We start from the raw sequence: 24,111 nt of genomic DNA on the forward strand, positions 1-24,111 counted from the left end.
GCACAGGGGAATCACCCTGGATTTAAACAGCCCCCTATTTCTAGGGGTAATCTTGTGATAGCCACAAATAGGTATTTGATACAATCCAGGGTTATTCACCAGTGCTGTAAAATGTGCCAATAAAATCCAGCTGTGGCTAATCCAGGTCCCATTTTCAACAATATTTAAGTATTTATTTAATTTTGAATATTGGCCCATAACAACAGGCATTTTAATATAGAACTCTTTTTAATATAACCATGGCCTGCAACAACAGGTATTTTAGTATATAACTCTTTAATATATCCATGACTACCAGTTGCCTGCACTATATTAAATCAGATAAGTTCAACGGTTTACTTACGGTTATATTATATTTCCGCTTTCTCTAAATAATCAGCCTGCAAGTCTTAACACGTTCTGTTCAGCATACAAGGAAACGCATGGATTGCAAAAGAACAGAATAGCAGCTAGGTTCACTCTTATCTCCTACTGTTGATTGTGGAAACGATAGAGAAATTACATGAAAGAATACATGAACTGAGATTAGTTCATGGGAAGTTGAAGAGTATTTCTAGTTTAACATACTGTAAGCGCTAGCCCTGAAGTGACAGTGGCTCACCATATTGCATGATTAGTAAACTCTCTTGACCTAAGCAATTATTACTTGTTATATGAAGCTCACATATTTGTTTTATCTCCTCATAGATAAGGAATTGATGTGCCCAGTTTGCAGACAGGCACTCTGTGACGTGATATTCATGTTATAGGTAATATGTTTGCCCTGGAGTTGAGCAGCATTTATCAACTTTGTATAATAGGAGAAAATAAAGAAGCAATGTAAATCTGGACACCATGAAGCAAATATCCGTCTGCATTCATTAAAGACCTGTGTTGTTAATGATTTGGAACTTTAAGTAGTCTTAAAGTTTACAACTATGGAGAAGGAATGCAACACTTTAGCAGCAATGGTCTGTTGACTGTCTGGAGACGGTGAGTTTTTAAAGGATTTGTCTCTGTTTATTTACCTTGTTACCAAGTGATATTTGTTTGTGCAGTGTACATTTAGTGGGCAGGAATGCACTGCAAACAAAGTCCTGTGCATTAAGGCTAACCCATTCTTTTCAATACATGTATCCTGCACCATAAAACCAGACTTCATACAGTTTATGTATGTATGAAGCATTTGCTCTTATCACTTGTATCGTTGCGATGAGAGAGAGATCTTGTGACCATGGAAATTACATTTTCTTTAAGTTTAAGGGGCTGTCTAGTCATGTAATAAGCTTGTAATTGTAAAGTCATGTAATAAGTGTCCTATGTAACCTCCTTGGATCTTTGTCTCTTGATTTTAAAACCTCTTTGAGTGTATTTTGAAAGCCCTGTATAATAACAGCAGTGAAATACAGTGGACCAAAAAAAATCAAGGGACGATCTATGATTAATGAATTAAGTGTAATTCTCAATACTCTGAAAATGGAAATTCCCTGTTCAGCCCTGAAGACATAAAGATACATACAAGTGCATTAGTCTTCTGTAAGAGCGTTTTATAATCTGCAGTGAGGCTGGAATCGTTGTTAACATGACGTGTTGGGTGATGAATGATCTCCATATAATGAAGTAAAGAAGTCCCCTTTGCACAGTGATAGGTGGGAGTCGATAGACAGTAATATTTACTAAAAGATGATCTTTGTTTATCTGGATTTATCCCTGATGTCACCTGGATTCCTGGCTCAGACTTGAACATATGAGGAAGTGGGTAATGTGATGGGGCGCTATAGGGAAGTAAATGCAATCTCACGATTAATAATTGAAAGTCTTACTGGCTTGACTGAAGCAGATGTTGCAGGTGCTTTATCATTTATATAATAGCATGTACTTTTTATAACTCTTCATTTGTATTTAAATAAAACAATTTATTAATTGCAATACATGTTAAATATTCTCCAACATCCATCCTGGTGTTGGTAAGTAGTAATATGACAGCATTGGTTAGACTATCTTTCAATACATGAAGTGTCATTGTACAGTATAGGTCTTTATGCATAATAAGAAGGACCCATGGGAAAAGATGGGAAGGAACTGAAAGCATGACCTGGGGCCCTAACAGGTGTGCTGTATCCATGTCACAATATCTGATAAAACTTTTTTTCAAGTAAGGAAATGTAATATTTAATCAGATCACACAGTGACTGTAGGCAAAACATGGCAATGGTGAGGATGAGCTTTGGTAGACAGTGCTCTGTTTAAATGGAAAATACGTTACATTATCTTTGTTACTCACGAAGCAACTCTCTGATTTGAATATCATTGAGAAGAGACATGTTAAAGAGGGGGGAATGTGGGATGTAATGCTTTCTTTAAAAAAAAAAATCAAAAGAAGGCTTCAGACATTTTTACAGAAATCCATTAAATTATGTATAAGACACTCTAACAGGCTCACTTTAAAAGGTTAATTTGTGGTGTAACTTGATGTCTTTGACGCTACGTTTATTAAATCATTCTAAAATATGATTGTAAGAAAGATCCAAGACAAAGATATACTGTAGTAATGGGTGGTATTCTGAAGCAGGGTGCTGCTTGGTTGTGTAAGAGTCTTGGATTGGTACTGTTGGTAGAGATCCCCATGTCAGTAATCATTAGAATGCCATGTCCATGAGCCACTGCAAGTTGTTAACTGACTTGGTTTGTGTCCCACAGAGATTAACATATTAAGGGAATACATCGACAAATACTCTGTGTAACTGAGGTCCGCCATGCGTTCCCAGACATACAGACTTCTCACAATTATTAAAACAGTAAGAAGGGCCCATTTCATTTTAAAACCCATTCTTACGCATGCTTACCTTAAACTGTCAAAATATACCAAAGTACTGTGGTGACTTTTTCAATGTGAAATGTAGTGTGTGGGATATTAAAACTGATTATTCTGTAAAACTGCTGATGTAAGGAGCAGTTATTATTCTAATAATGTAACATTATTACTGTTAGCCATCATTTGTGTACATCTACGAATAATAAGAACAATGTGCACACTTTTAAAAGTGATGATTTGCACAGCTTATGTTGTAACTGAAGGGGCAGCAAGTTTCTTTTTTCCTGTGTTGTTTTGAAATCCGCAGGGAGTTTTCAATGGTCTCTAAAGAAGAAGGTTGTTCGGCTTTATTCCTGCTGCGAGGTGTCTTGTAAAGTACGTTTCCAGTGGAGAAGTAAGAACAGGAGAAGTAATGTAAACAATATCCTGACAACGAACGAACAAGAATGTTACATTAACATTACTGCTACTCGACTTTAAAATTGCCGATCTGTATTCTTCCTTTCAAAGACGCACACCACCCACAGTGATGTACTTCTGAATAATTGAAGAGTGCTCTGATCTCCTCCCCTGGGTAACTCCAGCACTTTGTTGGAACAGTATGGCAGGTTAGGGGCTTATGGTTGCACAGTTTGATACATTGTGGGGCCTAATAATAGGTTCTGTTTGTAGCTCTGTATTAAAAGAAATATATGCATTATGTATTTAAATATATGTGTTTATGCATTTAAATATATGTAATATATATATATATATATATATATATATATATATATATATATATATATATATATATATATATATATATATATATATATATATATATGGGTGGGTGGGTGGGTGCTGTTGAAGACATGACTTCAATTGTAGTTTCCAGTTTTTTGGAGTTTTTTTGCAGTGGAGTGGTGACATTTCTCTGTATATGAAGTCAGCTAAGACCTCAAACTTTAGTTTGTTTGTTTTTTTTAACTCATTCACTGAATACTACCAACAAGTTGTTTAAACTTAAATGTACTTGAAAAAAGAAAATAATTAACATTTGTCTGAACTGAAAACTGTAGCTGTTAGAGGCACATGACTAACATAAGGAACCATTGCCTAAGAGGAAGAACCAAACCAAATGTAATTTGTGTCATTTGGAACTACTGTTGATTATCGTGTTTTCACTTGGACTCAGATGAAGTCCATTTATCCTGACACAACACGTACGTTTGATGGAAGTTCTTGGTTATGTCTCCCCCCCATTCACATGTGTTACCTGTGTAGAAAAGAATAGGCCCTCACTTGCCCACACATAGATTCCTATAGGCAGTACAGAACCCTGGTATGTGGCACATGTGGGGTCCTGTTACACAGATCACAGGAAGTGAATTGCATTATGCACAAAGGCAGAGTTATGGCTGCACAGTATGTATTATCTACCATCTTTGCTAAAGGTTAGGTAAAGTGCCCCTGCAGTGTGGAAGGCTAAATGCTTTTGAAGTCTGAATTGTCATCTAGTGAAGGAGCCAGACAGCCATTTTTGTTTCAGTGTGATAAATGGATCGCTGCTGTCAGAGACAAACGACATGCACCACTGACTGGAAGGAAACCTTATTCAGACCGAATCATACATTACAGAGAAAACGAAAGGCGGACTAACGCATTCACTTTAATTGGATTTTTGCAAAGCAGACACGGGACAAAATGCTCTAGTTGTGCTTTCTTTGATTGCGACTCAACACACTGTGGCACCATGTGACTGAATACAGTAACTGCAGCAATAATTTGTAATGGAAAGTGTCCGGACCAAGATATTGTGAACATCACTTTAGAGAATTTCTTGAACAGCCATTATTAGCAGTTTTGATTTCTAGTTGCTGTAATAAGTAAATTGGCTTAAAACTAAATTAAACTAAAGCCTGCATTAGATAAACACTCTACAGTACAGAGGCTGTCAACTGTACAGCTCTCTTCTCTGACACTAATTCGTCTCCAATGGTCACGCAACTGCTTTACAGGGGTTTAAAAAAAGCAAACCATGCGTGCAGTCAGGTAACGTACTGCAGATGCCACATTTTAGATCACATTTCTTGCTGTTTGTTTTCCCACAGCAAACAGTGTACTTTAAGGGAAAGGCTAGAGGCTAAATGTAAACTGAACTTGAGACGCCTGCTTTCTACCACTGCTTTACACGTATGAACAGTACGTAATAGTCTTGCCACTGGTGTCATGACAATATTTGGTACCAATGAAAATGTGGTACTTTGTGCAGTGCGCAACTGTGAGCGTACATCAAAAAGGAGTTTTTGCGTGTCAAGGTACGTTTTGTAAAGTAACTTTTGTACTGCACATGTAACTGATTAATTTGATATCAAATATAGATGAGAGAGAGAGAGAGAGAGAGAGAGAGAGAGAGAGAGAGAGAGAGAGAGAGAATCAATTTTTGGGGGTCGTTGAAAAAGTAGATTCTTGATTATATAATTCAGTAAATGGTTTATGTAATATGTATTTTCATTACTCGCCAAACGTTTATAAGGATAAATAAACAAACAAATAAATAAATACGTAAATACATAGGCTACATCAAACTAGTTATTGCAGGGATTTAACAGAATTTTCTAAACGGGTTGAAAAGGTTAAACTTTAAACTGTGAAATTCTCTTGTTGGTCAAAAGTTACTTATTTACCTTTGCTTAACATATCATTCATTAGCAAAAAGTACTTCGTGGAAACATGTTACTAGCACTATCTGTACATGTAAAAAATGAAATATATAACATAGAATCTATGTATTTCATTTCGTATAGCTAAACCTTAGGTGCTTTGATTATTTTTATATGCGGGTATGTCAAATTTGTATTAAAACTCAACAAAAACTCCTCAACTTTAGAGCCAGTGACCGATGTCATTGGCTGAATTTGTCTTGGGTGGAGCTGCGATTTCCGGAAATTGGCTGTCTTCTTTATTCATTAATGACATTGGATAGTGTTTGCTTGCGGGAACTCGAGCGTCACATCGAGGATTCATCTACCAATGCGCAAGAGGAGTTAGTATTCGTTTACAAATCAGAAACCTGGGAAATTAACTTGTCATGTTCACTCGCAGTTCCAAAAAGAGACATTCCAGCAGATCGGTAAGTAATGCAAGCTGGGTGTGTTTTGCTATTTTATCTGTAGCTTAGGCAAAGGTGAAGGTGGCATTGTTCTAGCGTTCTGGGACACTCGGGGTTTATCTCCATGCATGTTACACAGCTTTTATTGGCCAAGAAAGGGTGATCTGCGTCCAGTACTAAACTTGTGAATGAGTTTTGTATTGACTGATGATAAAGTCGTATTTTTATTACAGCTGCAAGCGCATTTTAAGTAGATTTTTTTTAGCTTGCACCAGCAAGTTTCATCGTTACAGTTTTCATCCATGTCAATTTTTTAAGAAATAAAAACAATACTTGCATTTTGCAAAACTGTTTCTTGTTGGATACAAAAAAAGAGAGAAAGACAAATGTAGCCACTGGCACGTACTATCAACATTTTTGAACAAACACCTGCCCAAGAAAAGGTAGTTTGTTCATACCCGTACTGTACACTACAGTAAAGAACAGTGCATTTCTTTTTACTGAGAATTGAATGTTCTTTGTGCAAGGTTACATACATTAATCTTATTTCTCATGACTGACAAACCTCAAGAAACAGTACTATTTAAAAGTATTGTCTCACTTAATTTTAAAACTTAATTTTTCATAAAGCTGAAAGTATTGTGTTTAATAATTGAGAGCTGTTAATGAAAATAGATTTTTATAAGATAAATACGTATGCATTCTTGTATATTTGTCAGCTTTTCACCTTTCAGGACAACACTGTAACTTTTAGTAATTGCGACAAGCATACAGAAGGTAGTAGGTATCTTAGATTGGGTTTAAAATGAAAATCGCTCTCCAGCTACAGTCTAGTGGGTTTCTAAAACAGGCTGTGACTCGATTTGGATCAGTGGGTATCTACAAGTTTTAAATTGGTTCTCATGGAAACTTGAAATCATGGTGGGTCCAGTCAGACATCAAATTCATAGATTTTTAGAACAAAGTGCAGTGAGGATTAAATTAGCAGTCATCATGACCAGGTATTTTTCCAATTAAAAAAATACATGCCTTTCAGTAGTACAAATATGTGTCTCAATGCATCATACTTGCTCTATATTCAACTTCTTTGGAGACTTTGATTCATATGCCTTTTTTGTTTGGTTTTTCCAAGCCAGGGGAATACAAAGTAGCCACAAAAATATCTAGTTCTTTAATAAGTAATGTACTTAATACACAAATTGCCTTTCCTCTTAAACTGCGTGCGATGGCCTAAATACAAACTTTAGGAAAGGCCACCTGAACAGAATAACCACTAGAATTCAACTGTAGTATATTTCATTGGTCATACTGCATTATCTGTATCAGAAATATTTTAGATGGTTCCATGAGTGGATCACTAAGTCAGGTTTCTAACCCTTTACTAATAAATATTTGTAGGAAACCGTATTCTAATCCTTTGGTCCAAGCCAGTGCTGAGATGACTTTTATGGCCTGGCTAACGAGGTGCACCCGCAGTACAGTAGTCTAGATTGATCACTGGCTGCTTATGTCAACAGTAGTCGGAGCCTCTGTAATTAAACTTAATATACACTGACATACTGTACCAGTAGGCTAAAAACATCACTTGAATGTTTTACTGTCACTTTTCAATTGTCACACATGAAAGTGAATACATCCTGTCAAAAAAAAAAAAAAAGCACCATATCGTTAACTTTCAACAACTTTTGAAAACACGACTTGTTTAATTTTATTGTTTATAACTAAATAATCTTAGTTATTATAGGCTGGACACAAAAGGTGTTTCATATTATCAGATTTTTTTTACACTGTAGGTTTTTTTTAGCTTTAAAACTGTCAAAGAATCTCCATATATAGTAAGTACACTGATATGCCCTTTTCCTTTTGTTTGGGAAATGTTTTTTTCTATACTGTATTGTCATGTGCTGTTAATTGTGACTAGCATGGTCCCACCGTAGAGTTATTGAATGCAGAAGTACATTTGCTCAGCCTTGGAGCATAAGAAATGGTTCTTGACGCTGTGCATTTCCAGAACCTCCTTAAACATTTGAATTTATTACACAAAAAAGAGATGGGGATAATCTCTACCATGTGTAGCTCGGGCAGCTCTATAAGGTTCAGCCTTGTATTGCTGGATACATCTGCAGTTTATCTGCACCCCTAAAGGTAAAGACCATTGTTACATTGTATCAAGCTGTCTGTATCTGTAAGTGTTTTTTTAAATCATTTTTTTTCAACAATTTGCAGTTGACTGCTCTTGATGATCCAGAAAGAGGACAGCTTTGTAATGTGTGTGGAGATCAGTGTCCTGGCTTTGCGTTGCATAAATGGAGGTATGTAATTGTATTCATGTCAGTAATTGACTCTTTCTTTATATCTTTTTCTGATGGTGATCGTGGTGCACTGGTGGTTCGTTTTGTAAATATTTTCCATTGTATTTATGTTTACAACTAGAGAAATTAAATAAACTTCAGTGCAGCATGCAGGGAAATTGTTAGGCAGTTGAAATACAAAGCAAATGTTTAATTGGCTACATTTAAGAGACACTTTGAAAATCATTATAGTAGTTGGTATATATTTATTTTTAAAGATGATAATTAAGTGAATTTGTTATAAAATGGATAGTTTTTATTAATGTAATAATTGGCATATTGAATCCCTTACCATTCTAATTACTGTATAGATTGAAAAATAAAGAAAGTACTGGATTTGGCTGCAGATAGTATTATATTAGTCATGTGCTGATTTTGTTCTTCAAATACAGAGAAAGTAGCAATAACTCCTAGTTTTAGCATACTGAACTGTTTAAAACATAACAATTCGGCTGTTTATTAAATACTTTTTCAACATTTGCTATGTGACTGTGATTCTGTTTCAGTATCCTTGCGTCACATAGTTCAGTGAACAGCTGCTAGCTGTGCAGATGCATTAAAAAAACATTTTGGTGACAGCATTTCCAGCTATCCTTTTGCAGATCAACAAAATAATTTAAACAGTTGCTGCGATGACTTGGCAAGAATGCAGTGTGGGTCCCAATGATAAATACTTAGACGATGTTTGCAGTTACTTCTTTTTGAATGCCAAAGCTAAATAGCATTGCCAGATTGTTAGACATGACTTTAAACAGTGTATTTTATGTTTTTTTTCCTATTGACTAACCCTGTTGTTAAACCACAATTTGTGAATCTAGTGAGCAATGGAAAGATATGGTTTGTGAAAAGGTTCAGAGAACAGTTCTTGTAAGTTGCATCTCATGATCAGTGGTCTCAGATAAGTCAATTAGTCCCTTAATATGCTGAAACTTTCCCTCTACATACCAACAGTTTAACTCTGTGATAAAGGAAGTAAATGGACTTTGTGCTGTAAAGACAGAATTTACAACATGCTGGAGGGAATTAGAGTTTAGGAAACTTGGCAAATACAAAAAGACAGTGAAAGACTTGATCTTGAAGGCCAGTGTAAGAGATATATTAGTGATAATGTCTGCACATTTTTTTTTTCTTCTATTTTTTCCTGGAATGGCAGTGCCATGGCTGAATACGGTCTTAATACCTCGTTCCATGTTTTGTTTTCCTGTAGACCTACTACAAAAGGCTATTTTTCTTCTGTTCTAAAGGTGACTTCATATTCTAATTTGCTGCCTGGATTACTGCTGCATGTTTTGCTGTTCTAGGTTGTACTTGTAGGGAAATCTGTGGAGGACTTTTTTTGTGAGCACTTAATGGTACACTTCACCATAAAGACTCTTTGTTATAAAACCTTCTATTCCAAAGAAGGTGACGACACTTCTGCCATTGAAAGAACATAAATGCACAATGTGATTTTTGTTCAGTGATGCACATATTTTTACAGAGGGGGATATCTATATTTAGTCACTGTTTTAGGTTTAGAAACAATGTTTGCATATGGCAAGATCAACAGAAAGCTGAGAATATTCAACAGGGATAAACCATAATCTGTAGGAATATCAGACATGTAATGATAAATTTTATCAGTATGTGTAAAGGCAATTTAGATTTTAGCAATAGATTTGATGCTAAAGCTTTGGATTGTGTAGTTTGGGGATTTAAATACATTTATATACTGTCCTTTTCATCCACTCAGAACATGTGTCCCTTCTTGCAAATATTGCATGTCGGGAATTGCTTTGTTTTCTATATACGGAAGATGAAACCTCCTTTTAATACAATGTTTTATTTACAACTGCATATTATTATTAAAACCGCCACATCTGTGCTGTTTTAAAATGGAAATAATTAGTAAGCCTTTTTTATATTCAGCTCAGGAAGAAGAATTTAATGTATTTAAATAAAGCAAGAAATGCATGACTCCTCTATATTTCATTTGTGTACTGCTGTGTTACAATGTCAAAGTTAATGTATAAAATATGACTCAAATATAATTTGTTGTTTTATATTACTTTAGGGTCAATGCATATTGCTATACTGGTATCCTGCCTGGAGGAGCAGCAATACATATTTAACAATGTTACACTTATATATGGATAACAAAACATGTTTCCATGGGATCTTTTTAAATATATGATATTTACTTGACCTGTGTTGCCTCTGGAAAACTGCAAACCTTTTTCCTGAAATATATATGTTTGCCTTTAGCCTGATTGATTTCTTTTGTAATAATGAGCCTCATTACAAGCACTATTAACATCTGTTATATGAGAGCTTGATATTGGATATGCCATATCTTATGACCCAATTACAGTTTTCTAAAGGATCTGTTCTGGTGTGCTTCTTTGAAAAGTATCTTGAGAATAAACCTCTACCAAAGTAAGTGCGCTTGGGCAGTTTTTATTTTTGTTTTATTTTATTTTTTTAAAGAGAACATTTTTGCATGCCTTGGAATATTCCACAAGATACAAAAGGTAATGGTGAGACCAGACTTCTCAAAAGTTACATTCACAGGACTGCTTCTGCTGCCGACTTAAGTCTGTGATGCGGTGTTATTTTGAAGGGTGTGTATGTAGACAAAGCGCTTTCTGTGCTTAGCAACACAAAAACTGTATGGATTGAGCGGGAAGCAGAAACCCAATACAGAGACATTTCAAACTCTCAGGAGCCCCTGTCCTTGCTGTAACCTTATCAGATCTGCATCACACTGAACCGGTTACCATTCAGCGTGTTAACAAGCAGGAGGATGAAATAAAGCTGTCACTGGTACTTTGGCATGTGAATAGCCTTTTAAAAAGTGCCTTTTCGCATAATGTGTTGCACAAGAAACTGAAGAAAAACATGGTGGCCACGACCAGACAAAAGAGGAATGAATTTACAACTTTCCCTCACACAATTAGCATGGATATGCAGACTTGCAAGGTGATAAATGGGTCTCATGATAAAGGAGCAAATTGCTTTCACTGCCATTCTCTCCCTTTTGATATGGAAAATTGGTAACATCTGCACCATACATTGCTTTTCAATGAATCCAACTACTTTATCTAATGACTTAATTTCTTTTTTTTTTTTTAACTCAGTGCTTTTAGGGAAAGATAATAGATGTCACAAATTGTTGCCTATCTGGGGCCACCTTATTAAGTTCGATGAATGCCAATTTGCATGTTTTTGTCTCATATCAAGCTCGGGATTCTATTTTGTTGAAGCTCCAAAAGGCACAGTTGACTTTCTTTTTGGGTATTCTAAGTGTCTGTGAATGGAACTTGGTTACATACTTGAGAGAGTTTATTTTGCACTCTACACGTCTGACAAGAGACGGAATACTTTTTCTAAACTTGTTTTTTCTTTTTGTATTGAAGACAGCTTTACTGATTGTGGTCACGTTTACACAGATGGCGAGAGCATTCACACTGTCTGGTGAAGCATAGAGTCCCTCATGAAAATGTGAATCCGGAATACCAGTGTTTTGGTCTCAAAGAAATTGAAATGGGAATGTGTTATTCACTGTGTTCTGAAGAGCGTGTCTGCTCTAATTAAAAACCTGTATATCTTCAGACTGTTGAGGTGGTGGTTGTCGTTTCGAATTCAAAATGCAGATCTGTTAGCAGTGAGATCCAATGTTTTCAAATATTTTAAATGCATATTTTATTTTTGATTCAAAGGGTTTAAGAACGCTTTATTTAAGTACTTTTCATCTGGAGGATTAATTGCTGCAGAGGTGTAGGATGTTCTTGAATTTAATATAAATTCTTAAACAACATTGATTCTGGGTGTGAAAAATAAGATGCATGGCCAATCACAAACCCAAATATACCATTAGCCAATAATGTTTTTTTTTTTTTTTAATGAAAAATGACCTTGTTGCCTTTCAATGTCAAGTATAAATATGATAAATAACCTATTGCTTACAGAAACTCTGTTCATGCGTGTCTTGGGGGAGGGTGGGGGGACTGTACGCAAGCTTTAGTTACAGAGCCACTCTAATTGTATCTACTGTATACTGGACTATCAATTTCTATCTACACTGTTACAGATGACAATCGTTGTGTCTGCCATCTATCTGAAATGCATCATTTTAATTCTTATACAATATGAGCAGCACTTGGGGCTCCCGAGTGGCGCATCTGGTAAAGGCACTCCGAGTGGAGTGCAGGACGCGCCCTGTAGCCTGGAGGTCGCCAGTTCGAGTCCAGGCTATTCTATTGCCTACCGTGGACGGGAGCTCCCAGGGGGCGGCGCACAATTGGCCGAGCGCCGCCCTGGGGGGGGGGGGGCGGTTTAGGTTGGCCAGGGTGTCCTCGGCTCACCGCGCACCAGCGACCCCTGGGCGCCTGCGGGCTTGCCTGTAAGCTGCCCAGAGCTGCGTTGTCCTCCGACGCTGTAGCTCTGAGGTGGCTGCACGGTGAGTGCAGCGTGGGAAAAAAAGTGGTCGGCTGACGGCACATGCTTCAGAGGACAGTGTGTGTTCGTCTTCGCTGCTCCCGAGTCAGCGCTGGGGTGGTAGCGGTGAGCTGAGCCTAAAAATAATTGTTAATTCCTCATCCCCTTTTTTGAAAGTTTAAGGGATTTGGTATTGAGATGATGCACCCCCTTGTTGTTTTTGGGCAAACCCCCCAAATGGAAGAAGTTGACAAACCACTAAATCAAATTCACATTCACACCAATTAATAGCATAAACACAATACACAGCTGGGTTTCAGAGGGCACAAAAGCAACCTTTTGAAAGGGTTTAAGACTCGTGATCACCTGGTTATTGGGTAACACATTCCAAAAGAAACCTGATCGGTGAAAGATAAGCCGAAAGTAGACTATTCAGTAACATGTTATAGTTGTCTTGACAGTTAGATCTTTATAATTATAACGTGTCATATCTGAGAACCTGGATAATCGGATACTGCAATTTTATTTTCAGGCGCATTCAGCACTAGTATGATACCAGAGAGAGATACCTCGAGTTAAGCTTAGAATTCATGCAATTGCGTGATTCCATTTTTTTTTTTGCTAGTAATTAAATGATCTCCCATCAAAGGTTAGCATCTTTACAGAACACTATTTCTTCAGTAGATGAATGTTGCTGCATAGACAAATCAGGGGTTAGAAAACCAAAACTGGCCCAGTTCAGAATCACCCTGCTACTGGACTGGTTAGCAGTGACATATTGACTAAATGGAGTCCAACTGGTTCCGATCTCCTGAATAGAATTTACACCAGGATAAACCATAGATGATACCTAGAACTACAGTGACAAATAAGCTGTACTGCCAATCATATTCCAGAGCTGTGTGGCCATATCGGAACTCCTTCACGCAAGCATATACTTGAATTGCAAGCTACCTGCAGCCCGCATGCACACCCTGTATTTAACAGTTAAGCACTGTAGAGGATCTGCCTGAATGCTGCACAATATGTGTGCTTTTGGCTTTCATGTGCCACATTGGTCTCATTTGTCAGATCATTTGTTTTTTATTATTAAAACACACCAGTAGTTTTAAACTAGAGTAAAGCAGGTTAAGCAACCATTGCCTGTTTATGCACAAAGGAAGAGGCTACTGCATATATGTTACTGCAATGAAAAACACAGATCGCTGTCAGAACTCCGTTTCCCACTTCTGCTCCTTCTACCTAGCAATTTGAATATTCTAGGTTCGCAGATTGTGACTTTAAAACCATAATCTGTATCTGTGCATGGATCTGCTGTTCCTTTCAAAAGGTTTGTGATTCTTCGATTTGAGCACGACCCTGAATGATGATGATGATAATAATCATCAAGTGTTGTTTGATAAGACCAACCTGGTTGCATTTTGGGTCCTTTCAAAGCTTTGGAACAGTGTTGAAAAGCTAAATTGGAAAGCAGTGAGAGACTGCAAGCTCCTAAAGATGGGATATTATGCCATCAGATTCACAGGTGTGACCTCGGTTTCGCTACATCAGTCAACCGGTTCACAATTTTAAACTGCTTGTTAAAAGTGGTGTTGAAAGTACAGATTTAAAGTATAAGAAATTGAATATAATGAAGAGCTGTTAACAATCAAGTCATTACATTTTTTTCTAAGTAAACTGCAATTAAGGTTACTATAATCCCACTGCCAACATTTTTTTACAATGAACTTCATCTACTGTCGCCTGAAAGACAATAAATATTTCAGCAGTACTACAAGTGTAATGTAGCTATCGGAAAAGTAGTGGAATTAAGCCTGCTTAATTTCATGTGTTTTTTTCTGGCAAACATCATGGAAATACAGAAGTATAATATTGCCATCCATTAACAAACTATCCAAAACTTACACATTCTTTCAAAGCCTTTCTACTTAAGTTATTTAATGGTAGTTATGCTTTTTCAGTGGGGTTCAAAATGTTAATTCAATCAGATTTTTTCCAATTGCTTTACTCTGAGTTAATTAAAGCTTAAAAGCTAAATCATTCTTACAGCATCATATATAGAAAATGGTTTTAGCCAATATTGTCAATGTTACATGGTATTTATTCTCAGATTTAATTTTTTTTTTAAATACAATATCCATATATCAATTTAGAGCATGGATTTTTCTTTGTAGTTACCCCATATGGCTTGATTGGATTAAACCACTTTAACCCTTACTGTATCATTAGAAAAGTATACTTAAAATGTGCTTACGCACTGGTAGTGGTACATATTTCATTTTAATTGTACTGGTACCAGTAATGCTGAGAAATAACCGTCCTTGATTTGTTAACAGCAGCAGTTTGTTTTAACAAGCTTTGTTAGTGTTATTTCACAAAATGTGTGTCCCCTTGTGTCATTTCAATGTGCCTGTTGACAAAACATAAACAAGCCACATCTTGCAATGTATTCAATAAAACTTTGCATATCATTGAGTGCATGTTTATGTTGTTGAATGCCATTACACTTGACATTACATTTCAATGAAAAAGTTATATCAGGGTTTTAGTTTTCTACTAAAATATACAAATATAGCATAGTAAGAACAAGCAATTCTAAGACGTGAAGAATAACATTATTTAATGTATGTATGTATGTATGTATGTATGTATGTATGTGTCCCCACTTATCCTACTAATTACATGATCAGTTCAGTTGGTGAATATTATAAAATGGTACTACAGTGTGCTGTAGCTGGGTGTAATTACCCGTAAAGTACCGATGTTTGAAGTGAATCCGATAGCTACATTACACTTGTAGTACTGCTAAAATATTTATTGTCTTTCAGGCGACAGTAGATGAAGTTCATTGTAAAAAAATTTTGGCAGTGGGATTATAGTAACCTTAATTGCAGTTTACTTAGAAAAAAATCCCATGTCACAACATTTTACTTTGGGGACTTGAAAACCCCAACATGTACTGTTTCTTGATGCTTTCCCTGATAAAAACAGACATTCCTGCAAAGAAAAAAAAAATTGTTATATATAAACTCAGGTGCCACCTACTTGTTGCTATGGCAATAGGTTGATTTCTGTACCTCAATGCAATGCCATTCAATTTATAGGAAAGATAATTGCAGTCCTTGGGTTAAATGCAATAAAAGGTACAGAATAATAGCCTACATATAGCAATGTTGTTAATTTGTTTTCAATTCCAATGTAGGCCTTGTGAATAAGCTGTATATAATGCAATGTATGACATTTTCCATTCTATTTTAGAAGTGACATGCAGTGCCGCATTCCATTCTGTCAAGAACCCACTGAAGCTTCTAAAAACAAAAGAAAAAAGGGATTTTAAACTACCTGCAGCATTTTCTTCTTCAGGTAGTTTAAACGAGAACAGTTTGTGTTGTGGTATTCTGATTTATGTGTTCTGTTGTAAAAAAAAAACAGCACAAATGACAGATATCCACTTAAAAAACAAAACATTCTGGCATTATCTATAGTAAATGTGAGGCGAAGCTTGTCAGAATGAGGTTGTGTTATTGCCGTTTCTCATTTTGAACAGACAGGATGGAGGGCACTTACTTAAGATAGCAAGGATGGATCCCACTGTTCAACCTTTCTCCTGCTTACACAAGAGGAGACATGTGACCACGAGCTGTTAAATACAGTCTACCAGAATGCACTGGTTTCACCGCCTGCTACCATGTCGGAATTTGAAGATTATAAGCAGGGTCTGAAATCCTAGGGAGAGTCAAATACACAAGAACAAGAACAGAAAGCGCTTTTGTGAATGCCTGTATTGAGAAGCATAAGATGCTATTGGATTGTCACAGCTACCAAAAACCCACAAGACCTTGTCTTTATCTCTGAGCTGATTAGCATCAGTTTCTCACATTATACATTCAAATGTTAGAGCTACTGAGGGCTGTGTTTGAGTTTATACTCAATTGATAAATTCCACTTCTATTTCTGCCAAAACATTACAAATTGCATTCATTAAGAATTACAGAAACTACCAGCATTTCAACATATTGATGTATGCTAGTTTTGCTGTTAATCTGAAAGGTAAAAACATATTTTAGTAGTTTGCATTTCTTTTATTTATTTTAGAAAGTGGTGGTGGACTTTTCATGCAGCGTGAGATGTTAATAGGAAAGCGCTAATTCAAAGTAAAGACGATTTCCTCTTTGTGGTACATTCCTCAAAGACTTTGACATTGCTGTCAGTGTGTGGAAATCTCAAAAGAAATACTGACATTATTGTTAAAAACGTTTAAATAATTACCCTTTAAATGTGCTCAGCTATGGGAAAAGCCTGTTGGAATACTAAATATACTGTTGGAATACAATATATTAACAGTCTTGATACTGCCCCTATGTTAAATACCAATAATATTCAACTACAAACAATGCCTTTAAATAAAGCTGTTAAGTTTGGGTTAGAAAGTATAATCTCCCTTCTTTTATTACCTCAGCACTTTTTGTACACCAGAAGACGTTTTCTTTAATAGCATGGATTATAAAGTAAGCTTACACTTTTAGTCGGTTTTAATTTGCCTTGCATAATAACTCAGCCACTTCATATCCTGCCTTTTGATTAAAATGAGTATTTAAATGAATTTGACAGCACAATTCCCATGGAGTTGTCTCTGTGTCTCTTAGATTTTTACATGAATAATGCTTTGAGAAGAAGACTTTTATCTGTTCATGTATTTTGCATGAATTTGTTCAGTAGCAAAAAAAAAAAAACACCTTGGCTCATGAATGATGTTAGGTCATCAATTAACACATTTTCGTCTTGTAGAAAACTCCTCGAACAAGAATTACAAAATATTTTTTTTAATTAAAAATGTTTAGGTATGGAAGAACCAGCAATTTCCCAGCATGTGCAGCATCTATTTTTCCAGAATCTGGTTGGGGAAACATACAAAGAGAATACACTTTATGAAAGGATTTTGTCATATTTGAACAGAATAAACCTGGCTTTGGAGGGGATGAAGAATTCTAAAGAGCGTAGTCATATATGCATAATTTTGTAGTTCAAGTATTCTTGGTCATTTTCTACTGAGACTGCAGTTGTGCAGTAGAACATGCAAATGAACATTAAAGTTCTTACAAGGTCACTTGATCTACTTGTGTTCTACAGCTCCAGGGCATTTATGACTCTGTTCATCTTTTCATGACCGGGAAAGGATTCACTTTCTTAATTTCATTGTGTTGCTTATACATCCAATGTTGATTTGTGGTTATTGTTCCACTTTGAGATTACATTCTCATTAGTCAAACAAATATACTGTGGCTACATCGCCAATTATGGGTTAATTTAGTCTGCCTTGATGACAACATCGATAAACTGCAACGTTCCATACGGAGGCCACCTGATAAGACTTAACATTCCTATGTCCAAAGCGATTAAAGGTTGGTTTAATGCACATGTTACAAGTAAGATTGTCTATAAAACAGGTCAACGATCACACAATTACAACAGCAAGCAAGAAAATGTTGATTTGCAATGCTACATTTAAAAGAAGAAATTAAAAGAATCTTTGTGGACAAGGCTTGGATTTGGTACCAAATTTAACATGTGAATGCATTAAATACTGTTTCCATCTAATCCTATAACATTCAGACTTTCTTTTATCTTCCTTTTAACAGAACACATCATAATAATAATAATAATAATAATAATAATAATAATAATAATAATAAATTGTGTGTTTTTAGCAAACATAAAACAAGATAATCACCCAAGACTTAAATAAATGAGAATTCAGTTTCTCTTTCCCAAACCTAATATCTCCAGATGCTCTCAGCTCTCTCAGTAGATCGGTTTTTATTTATGGTAATGGGACCTGCATTGCAATGTGTTTACTGTTTTAGCTCTTTTCCCTTTAGCTGTGAAGGCTGCAGTTCAGTTTGAGCAAACAGCAGAGGGCGGTATCTACATGGTTGGTTGGTTGGTTGGGGAGGTGGGGCGAGTAATGCTTGTAGAGTACATCTGCAAGACTGTGTAGCTGATGGGGCTTCTTTTGTTCATAAACATTTTCAAATAGACCGCATTAATGAACCAGAATGGTATCTATTGCAAACGTGTGAACCTGAGACATTTTCACAGCTTGTTAAAAAATGATCAACTGAGTGATAATTTATTGGAAAGAAACAAAGGGAATTTCTTGCGATAGGGTTAACTGTACATTTCAAGGTCATAGCAATGCATCACGTAGTCTGCATTGTGCAGGTGTTCAGATGTCCAGCTGGGGCTTTAATCTTCATACAATAAACATAACTGGTTTAATTGCGTCACCATTGACAGACTCTGCACTGTGTTGAGTCCTCTGCTGGATACACAGTCAGACTCCGCAACTACACCATGGAATTGGAAGGGCTTCATCGCTTTAACTGCAGTTAAATGGACCAGGTACCACAGTTTTTACTTAGTTTGTGCTTGTTCATGATCCTTTTCTCTTTTACTCCTTTCTAGCATTTTCTTTTTGGATTCTCTTGTGATTATTTGTCTTGTACTGTGTGCAACAAACAGTTGCAATTCAAATATTATCACAATTACAATATTTAGCCTCCAGGTGGCACCAGGCACTAAATACAAATCTAATTTCAATAAAACTTTAGCACATTTTAAAGGGAGGTTGATACCTTTATTGCCCATCCCAGTGATATTATAGAAGGACATAAAAAAAACCTATATATATATATATATATATATATATATATATATATATATATATAGTGTGTGTGTAGAAAATGACTGGATTGTTACTTTGTTTAGATTTATAAGACGTGTATTCTTGATTTTTCAATTTGTCCAATTTGTAAGAGTTTACCATAAAACTAAACGAAACATCCCTTTGTTCCTAAGATTTCAAGGTTGTTCCATTGCAGCTTTCCCTATGGACATATAAGAATCTAACACTACAGAATCACCTGCGTTACTTGAGTTTCAAGTTGCGATTTTATTGCTGATAACTGTATTCAATTTCTTGGTTATTGAAGCCTTATATAGTAATGTCAATCAAAACATTTTTCATCTTTGCAGGAATGAGTTTTTAAACTGCTGATTTCAGCACTGCTTAAGTTAAGGGTACTGATTCCCTTTACCAGTCTTGTTCCTGTAATGTCTGAAATTTTTCTCATAAAGGAGAACGGTTTGCTAATTTCTGAAAAGATGGAGCCTCTTGTAAGATTACTAACATCGTGACCCCATAACAGCAGGGTAACTGTTTCATTGAATCAACAGACAATGTGTTGCAGCAATCTGCAAGGGTTCATGTTTTCAGCTTTTAGGGGTTTACACTAAAATCCCTTTTCATAATCCAAAGCTCGTTTTTTCTTGCCACGCTTTCTTTTTATCGGCTGTCAGATCTTTCTAAGGAGCAAGCAGCGGCGCTAGTGGAAAATCCAAGTAAGCAATAAGCTATTATCTAGCGCTGTCTTTTATAACATCCATAAATAAATGACATTTAGCCAATAGACAAAAGGTCAGACTATTGTTACTAGGAGGTGACCACTGCTGAGTCCCAGCTTATCCAATCTATTCAAGCTTGCATGTTTCCTTGATAAAGCTTCATCATGGGTAACCCACATTAGAAGCAAGCAGTCTGCTTTTTGTAAAAAAAAAAAAAAAAAAAAAAATTTTTAAAGTTGCTTTCCTTGTACTGTGACAGATACACTTCAAGAGCTATCAGATTAAGGTTTTCTCTCTGGTCGTGCATAAAGCAATGGATATTGAAAGGATTTTTGATACCGTTGGTTTTGCAGTGTAGAGTGTAGCTTCAACCCTGTTACTGTTGTCCGAGGGTCTTGTCTGAAGGTTTACTAGTTGACAGTTTTCAGCATGCTTAATCTGAAATCTTACTTTTGTTTTTTGTTTTTTACTGTTGTTGAGCCAACGTTTAACCACTTTTTCCAAATTGTGCCAAAAAAGCATGTTATTTCATATGAAATGCCCACGGCAGTAAATGAGTTAAATCTTGTTTTGGTTTCCATTATTGTTTATGGTGGGTTATATAGACCTGCAACAACAGAACCTAGAGGATTTATTAGTCTAGGTGATGACCTAGTAATGTAACTTCTTTAGGGTTGTTTTCTCCATGGATTTAAATCTAAAGTGAAAGCATTTTTTTTTTAAATCAGATTATCTCAATTGGGGGGAATAAAAGGTAAATTAACACATACGTAAAAATAGTGCTCTTGATTAAACGTCTCATTAATATTGTATTCAAATAACTATCAATTCACTACAGAAAAAAACTAACCTAATTTATTTATTTTTTGTTACAAATGCATTCAGATTAAATGCAATAGATTTCTTTGGGCTCCCGAGTGGCGCATCCGGTAAAGGCGCTCTGCGTGGAGTGCAGGATGCGCCCTGTAGCCTGGAGGTCGCTGGTTCAAGTCCAGGCTATTCCACTGCCGACCATGGACGGGAGCTCCCAGGGGGCGGTGCACAATTGGCCAAGCGCCGCCCGGGGGGGTGAGGGCTTAGGTCGGCCAGGGTGTCCTCGGCTCACCGCGCACCAGCAACCCCTGTAGACTGGCCGGGCGCCTGCGGGCTTGCCTGGAAGCTGCCCAGAGCTGCGTTGTCCTCCGACGCTGTAGCTCTGGGTTGGCTGCATGCCGGGCCTGCAGAGTGAAAAAAGCGGTCAGCTGACGGCACACTCTTCGGAGGACAGCGTGTGTTTGTCTTCGCCGCTCCCGTCAGCACAGGGGTGGTAGCAGTGAGCTGAACCTAAAATACAATTGTACATTTCAAATTGGGAGAAAAACAGAGTAAAATCAATTGGCGATTTACTAAATTAAAAAAAAAAGATAAATCTACAGTATAATTGGAATAGACCCCTTTCCTAGAATTGATATTGATCCAATACATTTTCTTCTTCAGGTTATTTTCCTAGAATACCACGGCTGAACTCCATTTTTTTAACTGCCATTCTTTCTCTATTTTTTTTTCAAAGTTTCAAAGTTGCTAAATTCATAACACAGCCACTTCTTCATTAAATCTGTTGGAGCTTGCCAGTCTCAGATTCAAACAGTGAAAGATTGTTTATCGGCATTCCCCTGTAATAGCGTTTATTACAAAATATAACCATCCCATTTAGCCTCTGAGGTTGTGTCCCATTCCTTTGCGTAATATAGCTAGCTTGTGCTTTTTATTTAGCTTGGCTCTTTGAAGTCTGTCTCCTAAATTAAAACATGCATGCCCATGGTTATCTGGCAACCACATAATCTAAGAAATGTGCGATTTTGGAGAAATGCCCCAAACAATCTATTTTGAATTGCAAATGCAGTGACACTGACATACATTTAAGATATGGAAAATAATCTTTGAAGTTGATTTGTATGTACAAGCGTGGAGATACAGATTTAGTCAAAATGAGCATGTCATTATAGCCAGGGCATCAGTTTACAGAATATAAGATGGTACTGACACATATTGACTGGCCAGAACATTGATGAATGACCAAAAAATAGCCCACAGTACATAACTCTTGTGTGTCCAACAAAAATAGGTGTGTCTTGTCCATTGTTAAGGTTTTTGTCATTTGGGCCACTGTCTGCCACTTCTAACTAATGCATTGCATAGAAGACATTGATGCACACATTAGTCAATGCAGCCATGCCAGTGTATGAGCATTGACTATTAATCTACTTTACACAGATTGTTGCTGAATAGATGTACACAACTCCTACCCAGCTTGTGTTGGTCGAGTGGATCAAATGACACATCAAATGACATTTGCATAGATTGCGGACTGGGAGATTTTCTCATTTGACTTGCATTCTCCATTTTTTGGCCAGCAGAGGTATTGCTTTTAATTTACTGTACCTGACTAAATTATGTACATGTCATTAAAAAAGAAAAGTCTTGTTTATATTATGGTCTCTGGGCAAATCTAGATAAACACCCTCATATGGACATTATGTCTAATGCATCCAATTATAGTTCAAGATGAAACTCTGAAATAGTAATGCTCTTCGGCAACTGCTGTCATACCCACATATAATCATTAGAAGAATCATAAACCACGTCAAGTAGAAACATGACTGTACATATTTAGTATTAAAAGCATTTTGCATGACGTCTGGGGTGTTTGTGTAGAAAGCTGTGAATCCTTTCGCTAATGTTACACTTCAGAGACTCATTCTATATCATGCACTTACCAAATGACTTGCACTTTACTCCTATGAAAAGGGAGCCAGCTGAAAATGAATCAAGTGATAATAATCCATATCTCTAAGAGTCCAGACAGGAGCTAAAAGGTTCGTATTTACTGTAGTTGTTTACAGCACAAAATGCCAAGTGCTGTATCTGTTCAGCAGCCTGAGAACAGAACAGTAAAGGGATATTTATAAAAATAATACACATACACACAAACTTCTGTATACAGAACAATATTTTCCTCAACATGCTTTCTGTATTTTTGTATTTCTTTTTTCTGCCATTTCTGCCAAATGTAGCACTATACACGGTCCATGTAGCTGCTTTTATTTTAGACTTTCAATATATAAAGCCGCATCTGGAAGGTTCAAAGAGTTCTACTTTCATTATTAGAAAATAAATCGCTTTTAATTTGTCAGTAAGACAACTAATTACAGTATGTAATACAGTGACATTCTTTTATTGTCTTGCACATTTTAAACTAGATACCACTATTCAAAAGCAATCATATTTGGGTTTACAGAAATGCATTTATGTTTGGTTTCTACATTAATCATGCTGAAAACATGTTCTACCCAGCAAAGATGGCTTTATCCATGTCGGAAGTAACAACTGTGTTTTACTACTTAGACAAGGATTAATTGAGCTGAGAGGAGTGAAGCTTTTAAAAGATAATGAAAATTTCCATTAGAATTGCTTGTAAAAAAAAAAAAAAAAAACCCTAACAAGTTTATAAAGCTAGTATAAAATGACAAGTGTGAAAATCTGTACATGTATTGTTTGCATGCGTTTGATTTATGATTTTCATCATCTGTTACTTTTCTTTTGTAGCAAGGCGTTTACGTTTTAAGTCACCATACAGAAGCTCGGGGCAGCACAGTTCAATGTCAGTACCGCAACACTAATGTGGTCTTATTGAATTAGCTGCAGGAGATAAATGGTTTGATTCATTGGGAGCAATTGAATGCTTGGCTATGATTAATGATCGAAGAGGACTGACTGTAAAGCTGATGGGTCCGTGAACAAATCTATTGTGATACAACCAGCGTGTCCTGGTAAATGCCTGCATAAAAGAAAACTTGGAGAGCTTCATTATTATATGATGAAATTAGCATCTTGTGTTGGATTTCTTTGTTCAGAGCAGTTCTGAAGAGATTACATTTCATTGTTCTGACACTATGCTTATATAATTTATTTTTCTTTGATTGTCATGGTTTATGGTTGATAGAAATCTCCCTACACTGTTTTTCCCAGTGTTAAGCAGACTATGTTTCCAATAGTCCATCAAACCACCACTA

At 36.3% G+C, this 24,111-nt stretch overlaps 1 protein-coding gene across 1 annotated transcript in view; it reads left to right on the top strand.

Annotated features, from left to right (window-relative positions):
- The first annotated feature begins 5,748 nt into the window (after positions 1 to 5,748).
- LOC117413733 (prickle-like protein 2) overlaps positions 5,749 to 24,111 on the top strand; it is a 72,553-nt gene continuing 54,190 nt past the window's right edge. Inside the window, exons 1-2 of the mRNA XM_058999670.1 lie at positions 5,749 to 5,909; positions 8,115 to 8,200. Coding sequence (XP_058855653.1) covers positions 5,868 to 5,909; positions 8,115 to 8,200 — 128 coding nt within the window. The 5' untranslated portion in view covers positions 5,749 to 5,867. The remainder of the gene's footprint in view (positions 5,910 to 8,114; positions 8,201 to 24,111) is intronic.

Source organism: Acipenser ruthenus, chromosome 25, assembly GCF_902713425.1.
Source record: "Acipenser ruthenus chromosome 25, fAciRut3.2 maternal haplotype, whole genome shotgun sequence".
Taxonomy (NCBI): domain Eukaryota; kingdom Metazoa; phylum Chordata; class Actinopteri; order Acipenseriformes; family Acipenseridae; genus Acipenser; species Acipenser ruthenus.